The 9,073-nt window shown below is 40.2% G+C and overlaps 1 protein-coding gene across 1 annotated transcript in view; it reads left to right on the top strand.

Annotated features, from left to right (window-relative positions):
* Window positions 1–280: 280 nt before the first annotated feature.
* The window catches only part of LOC128746305 (uncharacterized), a 32,799-nt gene continuing 24,006 nt past the window's right edge, over window positions 281–9,073 (top strand). The window contains exon 1 of the mRNA XM_053843354.1: window positions 281–344. Within this exon, the coding sequence (XP_053699329.1) occupies window positions 281–344 (64 nt within the window). The remainder of the gene's footprint in view (window positions 345–9,073) is intronic.

The raw sequence follows: 9,073 nt of genomic DNA, 5'->3' as shown, positions 1-9,073 counted from the left end.
TTTAACAGCATGACAATTTATTTATTTTCGCGGGGAAATGTTAAACATGTTATTTTTGTGGGGAAATGTTAAATATTATTTTACATCACCAAACTGCTTAAAACTAGTGGTCCTAATGTTTAAATAATAAAAAGTTAACATAAACCTAAATAAGAACAAATTAATTGGACTGGCACTGGCTGAAGAAGCGGTTGAAGCAGGCTGAAGTAGCATATGATAATCGTAATCCTTCAAGCACGAGATTGACGTAGTTGAAAAAGAGCAGGAATATGAGCCCGAGATGACTGCCCTGTGGCACAGAATGTACTGGATCATCACGGATGGCACCCATCAGCTGACGATCAGTTAGATAAGAACCGAACCAACGCAGGAGATTTCCACTCATCACAAGTCTTCCGAGTTTAGCGATTGCGATTACGTGACTGAACTTATCCAAGGTGTCTGTATATATGACGTCAGTTTGCGTTATTGCAGACATATCGTCGACGATATGCGTAGTAAGGCATGGCAAATCGGTAGTAATGTATCGACCAGCGAGGAATCCATGCTGATTTGCACTCAAATATTGTTTGCAATGTGAAAAAAGTGGTTCCAAGATGATGGGCTTTAACAATTTCGTGACGGCACTCAACGATGTGTTTCTTCGGTAATTGTCCACATCTCGCTTGTTGCCTTTTATGTTCACAGGAAACATATGAGCAGCTTTGCAGCAAGACGGAAAAGTACCACTGGATGTGGACTTCTGGAATACGAGCTGCCGTGGTCTAAGCAAATAGGAGATGTGCTTCTTCATGAAAGCGGACGGAATTCCATCTGACCCGGGATTGAAGGTGTATTGGGTAGTCACCTCTGTCCGTCCCCAGAGATGCCTGTCTACTCTCGTCATCACGTTCTTATCTCTCTTCCTATGCGAATGTCGACATGAAAAAAGTGTATCTAAATACGTTAGAAATTGACTAAATATTATTAATTAACGATTGCAACCATTAAAAAGTCCGCCAAGCGCTATTCGTCCGGTGTAGTTTTTGGCAACCTGTGGTAAGGCGTAGTCCTACGGCAACTTTTGTTGCCAAAATCGAACCATGCCAAATGCGAAATCCCACTGCACTGTACTAAAGAAGGAGGACTTCAGTTGCGTATCGACGGTAGAGATCATCTCGTTGTTTATACCCAGATCTCTCAGAGCTTGATCGTGTGATGTCCGGCGGTTCACCATCAAACCCAAACTGGCTACTCATCCCATTTACGCAGGAAGCTGTCAACCGACTCCGACATTTTCTCTCTCTGTGGCAGCTACACGCTAACGGCAACTATCCAAATTATGTGTCATTAACACACATTACACTTCAAGCCAAATCCTCTAATATGCTATAAATACCAGGATGCCACATCCTCCCCCTGCATAAAACGAACAATTCAATATATGATATTATTCCAGGTCCATCAGTCTTCAAATTATTCCTGTTTGGTATATTGAAATTCGTTAACTCTTAGAGTAGGGAGGGGCAAAAGTGCGATGTTTGAAGTTCTCATTTTCGTGAGATATAAAGAAGGAGAACAACATAATATATTTTATAGTGATGCAGTAACTCAATGTCTTCGCATTCAACTATAAATCATCTGCGGTCATAGCATTTTGCAAAATAAATTCTTCTTTCTTCTGATCAAGTGCTGATTCGCACTTTTACCCCACTAGCGGGGCGGCCTCGATGACTATTTTCGTAGCTTCCACCATTGCACAGTGGTCCAAAAGGGCGAAAAGAGAAACTTTTTCCTAGTGTCTTTTGCTTTCATTTTATCATTTATGGCCTTCAGCACTTTTGTTCGTATGAATATCCTCCTTAATCTAAAACTGTCAAAAGTTAGTCATCGCTTGCTATAATGAAAATAAAAAAATTACTTTTTTGTGTTAGGAAATATAGACATAGTTTCTTTGGCAAAGTTGTAAATATTGTAAATCCAAGCCTTTGCTGAAGAAATACTATTTCTATCTTTATCGAGTGCTGAACCATATGTGCAGTGCTGGGCATATTCTTCAAAACTTCTTTAAAAATGGGTTTTTCATACTTAGCTCTTGTTAGTTGCATTTTACAGCAATACAATATTCTAGGCAATTATCGAAGCTCTCAAAATACACGTTTTTGCTGACGACCGGAAATCTCTTGGACCTTTACTTGCTGAGTTATCGCATATTCAAGCTTCAAATTTCCATAGCATCACGAGCCCATGGGGTAAAATGAGACAAACGGATTTAAGAAATCATCGATTCATCTTAAAGCTTAAGTCGAGTACTATAAACTTGTACGGGTTCCGCTTGTCCCCAACCACCCAAATGAGAGTACGGCAAGCATACGTTTTGTGTTTCGCGTTCGTTAAAGGCTCGATGCACGTCCATTTTTTATGTGTTAGTAGATAGACACATGGTTTCTTCGGCAAAGTTATAGAAAATATAAAGGTAAACAACTTTGCTAAAGAAATAACATTTTTATTCCAATCGAGTGCAGAGCTATAGAGTATTTTGCTTGGAAATTCTTTAAAAATAAGTTTTTCATACTTAGCTTATGTTGGTTGCATTTTACAGGAGTATATGGTTCTAGGCGATTATTGAAGGACTGAAAATACACATTTTTGTAGAAGATTGCAAATCTCTAGGATCTTTCCTTACAAAGTAATCGCTTTTGGCTCGTGAAGTTAAGGAAAAATAAAGCTTAAATAATCTTTATGGTCGTAAGGCACGTAAGTTCACGGCGTCGATTCACTGCCTTTTGCTCCGAGAAGGTTTTACTAGTTTACTTTCACAGCTTACCGCTGGTTACATAGCAGAAAATATGGCATACAATAGAGGTGAGGGGTCTCAAACCATCATTTTTTTTGTGTGTGGATATTATCACTACGACCAGCATTTTGATCTATTGTGATCTTATCCGGGTGTTGTTCCGCACTTTGTTGTTATTGCAGTATCGCTAGAGAGTGGGGGGGGGGCTCTGTAGCCGCAAGGTTACCGTGTCTGCTTTGATAAGCGAATGGTCGTGGGTTCGAATCTTAGTAGAATCAGGCCATTCGATGTCAAAGTAACTTTAGCATGGGTTTATTCTCAGGCCCCTCCATTTACCCTTCCTTCATGCTGAGTTCTACATTATCCCGAAGACGCTTCTTATGGTTAGTATACTGGTATGAGGACCTATTGAGGTAATGGTTTTAAACCTCATGAGGCCTCACCAGTTCTAACTTATAACGAGGCGAAACAGGTTTGGTATAGTAGGACATGCATCGAAGCAAGGGTAAAACCCTCATACACATAAGCACGCATAAAGAAAATATAAGCTTATCGTTTACTCAATAACGATAAAGCACAGAAATGCAGTGCAGAATACAGCATACACCCGGGCAACATTACAATAGATCAATAATGTTGTGGTCAAAGTGATAAGCCCATACAAAAAAAAAAAAAAAAAAAAAAAAAAAATCGCTAGAGAGTGAGCGAACTGCTTATTATCCGTGCGTAAAGTGTCGGTGTGTTTTCACCCCGTTTTCCCTCTACGCTTTTTACTACTTTTCAACCAATCTAGCACTAGAGCCAGGAAGTGCGGACACTAGTTATAATTTGTCCTTGGACAAGAGGCTTCATTCGCACCTCGAGCAAGCATCATTCTTATAACCAGCTCCGGCTAAAGGCTTCATGGTCGGTAAAGAAGAGTTCAGCACAGAGTGAGGGTGTGCATGTGTGTATGTACGTGTTCCTTACTACTTATGCATTACCAATCTCGTTCCTAGAACCAGGAAGCGGAACAAGCTATAATTTGCCCTTGAACAAGAGGCTTCATTCGCACCTCAAGCAAGTACCACTCTTATAACTTGCCCTGGCAAGAGGCTTTCATTGCTAGTAAATGCAGAATGCAGCAGGAAGGATGTGGAAGGGCCTGAGAATAAACCCATGCTAAAGTCACTTAACAGCAAATGGCCTGATTCCACTAAGATTCGAACCCACGACCACTCGCTTGTCATGGCAGACTCGGTAACATTGCGGCTACAGGGCCCCATCTCAAACCATCATAAAATAAATTCATGCCCCCAAAAACCCCACATTTGGTTCCATTTGCTTGGTTAGTTCTACAGCTATGAGGAAATTTGTATTTCATTTGTATGGGAGCCCCCTTCTCTTAGAAGGGTAAGGGATCTCAGCACACCATAGAAAAAATTCTTGCCTTCTAAAACCCCCATATGCCAAATTTGGTTCCATTTGCTTGATTACTTCTTGAGTTTTGAGAAAATTTGTGTTTCATTTGTATAGGAATCCCCCTTTTACGCCCTCCATAAGATAGCTGAACATTTTATCTATCCAACGACGTATAAATTAATATTTTTGTGAATTGTTCAGTTTCGTTCAGTAGTTTAGTACATATTACCATTTGAAATCTTTCATTTAAACGTTACATTTCGTTTTCATAGTAAACAATAGTAAATAAAGACGTAGTCCTACATCAAAAAGTTGATAAATAAACTCTTTTCTGTCTCGTTTTGCGTCTCTTTCCATTCGTTTTTTCTCGCTTTTCTTCTTCCATTCCATTTAACGTTTTTGTTTCACTTGTTTGATTGTTACTTTGAACTGTTTTTTGTGCTTCTCCTGTAAACTTTCTCCTTTTTTACTGTCCCATTTTTAATTCATTCTTCTTGTCCCGTTTTCAGCTCTGTACTTCCGCTCGTCCCAGTTCGTTCTCTCTCTGTTTTTTCGTTCTGGTTTTCCGTTTGCGTTTCGTTACCCTGATTTTCTGTTCCGTTTTCCTTCATTTTCGGTTACGATTCTGCTGTTTTGCCATATATTTTTTTCTTTTTTGTCCTATTTTACATTTTTCTTGTTTTGTGTTTGTTCTATTCCAGTCTCTTTTTAAAACTTTTTCGGTTACGTTTCACGTCTTTTTGCTTTTTCTTCTTTTTCCTTCTATGCTCTCGATCCAGTCTTGCTTTATTCCTCTTCCCGTAATGGTTTTCGCCTTTTTCTCTTCTGCCCTGCGCTCAATTATTTTGAAGTTATTTACTCTAATCCTTTCATTTTTGTAGCATTTTGCTGTCATGCATCATCTCAAAACTATTATTGCGTCATTTTTCATTTCTTCTGTCTGTTTCATTTTTTTGTCAGATTTGGTATTATTTTTCTGCCGGTTTGAATTTGCTTTTATTATGTTTTTTTTTTCTAGTTTTAATTTTCTATCATTTTTTATGGCTATACTGCAGTAATGTTCCAATTTTGTCAGCCCCATGTTGAATTTTAGGCTGACAAAAGGGGGAAACTGACAAAACCGGGGAAAAAAAATTTCGAATTTTTTTTCAAAATTCAAGACTTAATTCAAGACTTACCTTGCAATATCGAAGACTTCTACTAAAACTTAAATTTTAACCCTCAATTGGTCAACCGAAAGCTCAGTGAACCGGGCATAGCACACTGCAGTGCACTGGTTCAAAACCTTTTTTGGTGCGCATTAGCTTTGTGCGGAAAAACTTGGTTTTAGGTTTATGGAACCTTTGGAAGAGTTTCTTAAAATTAGAAATTCTATCGTCTAGCGGAATTCAAATTTAGATTAATCCCCCTTAAAGTGCAATAAAAAATTATTTTTCTTCAGTTTCAATATAACACATTGATGTGTTCTGCAAAGTTTTACATCATGTTATTACAAGAAGTTTTGCTGAAGATAGTAACCTTCTATCTCTTCAGCAAAGACACAAAAATCCTATTTCTCATAAACGAAAAATCGTTAAAATCAGTTTTTCTATTTTAGCTGTTTTTGCTTAGTTGTTGTATGACTTTTTTATGTTTCGCAAAGTTGTACAAATAGTAAAAATACACAACATTGCTGAATATAGTATACCTCTAACTTTGCTTGTTTCGGAACTACAGAACTTTTACTATAAAATACCCTAATTTTGACCCCGAATAACTCGCAAGAAGGCATAATTTTCTTTAAAACCTCTCCCCAGAGAATCAGAATAGTTTCAAGCAGGCTGAAAGGTATTTTAAATCATGTTTAAAAGCACAAAAGTTAAGCAAAATTTATAGTCTGACAAAATCGGGATAAAAAGCTGATAAAATCGGAGGTAGACAAAATCGGGGATAGACAAAATCGGAACATTACTGCATTTGTATAATTTTGCATTCAGTGTATTTTTGGATCGGTTCTGCCCGGTTTTTGTATCGTTATTTGCATCATTCGTGCGTTATTATTGAATCATTGCTGTAGATTTGTTTCAGTTTTTGTGATATTTCAGTGACATTTTGTAATTTTTTGTCGTCCCATTATTTTAAATTGTTTTAAATTGTTGAAATTACTTGTGTTTTGAGATTTTTTTATAACATTTTTGTACTAATTTATTGCACTATTTACGTAATTCCTGTGCTTTTAGGTATTATTATTGAACCGTTTCAATAGCCAACTATTTTTTCGGCTATTTCGCATTAATTTTGCGTGATTTTCTCTTGTATTTAGCTGAGTTCAACTGTCGGAAACCTACTCCATTGCAAAGTTGGCCGTTTTAGGAACTCCAAAGCAAAGTTACTTGATCGCAAGCAACTGCATTCAGTAGGACATAATATCATATTGCACTTTTAACAGTATGCATTCAGATGGACATGCTAATAAAACACTGTGTTTACACAAAAGTTTTCTAAAATAAATCTGTAACTTTTTCATCCAATTCAAATAAGCACAAACAAAACTGTTCCATCCGCCTTCTGGCTCGGAATAACTGACCGGTAAAATTGACCTCGGCGAAAGCGCTTGGCATCTAAAATTTAGTCTCAAAAAGTACAAATCATAAAAGCTTACCCTGCCCGGACGGAGCTGACGTGTACTGATTAGCTGCTGCCGAAAACAGCCGGCCAGCAAGCCAGCCAGAGGCCTCCCGGAGAGGGTAGCGACTTTCCGTCGTAAGAGAATCCTGCAACCCCATCGGGTGGCAGCCTCAAGGGCGGGGGAGGGTTTGTGTTTTGGTCTACAAAAAGCACAGTAGTGATACCACAATTGCGCGAACACCACTACCGTCGACACCGAATTCCGGCGTGGGACAGCAGCTCAACCGAGCTGGTGAAAATTAACCTTAAAAGGATGCCATCGCCACGCCATCCTGTCTTCACCCGAACGACCGCTGCTGCTGCTGCTATTTCTGCTGCTAGCTTAAGTGGCGTGAAAGCAAGCGCTAATTTGTTGGCAAATTTACGGCACTGTTTCGACTTTGCTATCTCGGGCTTCCCTCGCTTGGATTTGGCACAAATGCCGGGCGGCAGCAGCGGCGGCGGTGTAAGAGCTCTTCGACACGACGCCAGCCAACAACGCAACGCAAAAGGGGTTCAGAGCGGTGTAATTAAACGCAGTGGTTTTTCGCAGCAGCTGCCATGCCATGTGCAACGCTACCTTTACGCTACCTGGGTAGCGCATACCGAATGCGAATGCATTTAGAGGCTGAAGTACATCTGGTGAGATCATTAAATCGAGAAGCAGCGAAATATGGTACTTCATAACCGAGTCCATTTAATCGATGGTCCAAATGTTTGTTCTGGCACCTCACCTCCGGTGAGCAGCAGAGAAGCAATTAAATCTAATTGTTTGGAGCTGATGAATCACTTTCATATGTGTGTATTAAATCTCAGCATATTTGCCGGCGCTCGTCGTCGAAGGACGACAAAGTGTCTATGTGCTTTGGTTGGTATGTTAAGTACGTGACAAAAATGTGTGAACGGGTGAAGGAAAAACTTGCAGGAAAAAAGTGCTCCGTCAGGCGGCAGCAGAACCAGCAACACAACAATGTAGGTACCTATCACTAAACTTGAGCCTTGGGTGTGCAGAGAAGACGAGAGTAAACAAAATAAATTCCATATCTGAAAGTTTTCTCATACTTTTTCCCTTCCATTCTGGTGCCGACACCCTCCTCCCCACCCATCTGGCACATTTGCTCAACAATGCAAGTGCCCTGTGGCCGTCGTCACAGTCGTCTTCGTCGCCGTTGACGGCGCAATCATCGCCGTTGTCGGCTTGTCGCTCGGTTTCATCTGGGTCATTGCTAAGAAAATGTTTGGTCTTCCTGCAGTGTGTCATATTCTGTGACGGATCAGGGATGTATTTAAAACAGGTACTATTTATTTGCGCTAAAAAATCAAGAATCGATGTCAAAATGTTAAAAGCATAGGAGAGGCTCAACGAATTGTAGAATCCATCTAATGGCAAACAACTGCAGCACAGCTTCGGACAGACCAAAGCGTACCGAATCCTGGGTCCAACCCACGGTGGCACACAACTGCCATCAATAATGCTGCGTCCTTCCCCGAAGAGGCACTTCATCGTCTGGATTGCGAAAACTTTTGGCATTTTGCGAACTGCCAGGGCCGGGCACAATCCATTTCACTAACTGTGTAGTAGATTGTCGGTTGTAGTCGTCGTACATAGTTCTCGTCGTCGTCGTCGTCGTCGTCCTTGCATGCCAAATAACGAGACTCGGTACGGGTGCGGCCTCAGTTTGTGCGGGGGACCACCAACTAAATTGCCACCGCCGCGCCGCGTCGGCATCCCAAACGAACACTTACTCACTCACTCACTCACTCAGTCGGTCGTTCTCCCACACGAACAAACATTTGCATTCATATTATGTACTCACATTCTTGCACATTTCATTGCTCTGCTGTGTCCCATTGTTACGAGAAGGTGGTAAAGCGGGCAAACTTTCCTTCTTTTTTCGTTCCATTGCAGCAGTCTGCGACTACACAGCTGCTGATGCCTACATCCTGACCTTCCTCATTGAAACATTCAGAGTCAGCAGTGCAAGACGACGAACACCTGCAGGATGTTGCGTGAATTTGTACTGAAATATATCAGCTTGTTTTCCCATTAAAATGTCAAAGATGCTATTATTGCATATGTTCACAAATTTTTAATCGCTTTGAGTCCCCCCAAAAACTTTTGTCATATTGTTTTAAAACACAGGAAACTCTTTCAGGAAATAAACTTTCTGGAACCGCCAATTTTGATGTCACCAATTGTAAATTTAAACCGGTTTGATTGTCTTATGGTCTTATCCGTAATAATCAATT

This window comes from Sabethes cyaneus, chromosome 1, assembly GCF_943734655.1.
Source record: "Sabethes cyaneus chromosome 1, idSabCyanKW18_F2, whole genome shotgun sequence".
Taxonomy (NCBI): domain Eukaryota; kingdom Metazoa; phylum Arthropoda; class Insecta; order Diptera; family Culicidae; genus Sabethes; species Sabethes cyaneus.
Note: the sequence above shows the minus strand (reverse complement) of the source record. Positions and strands in the feature narration are given on the sequence as shown.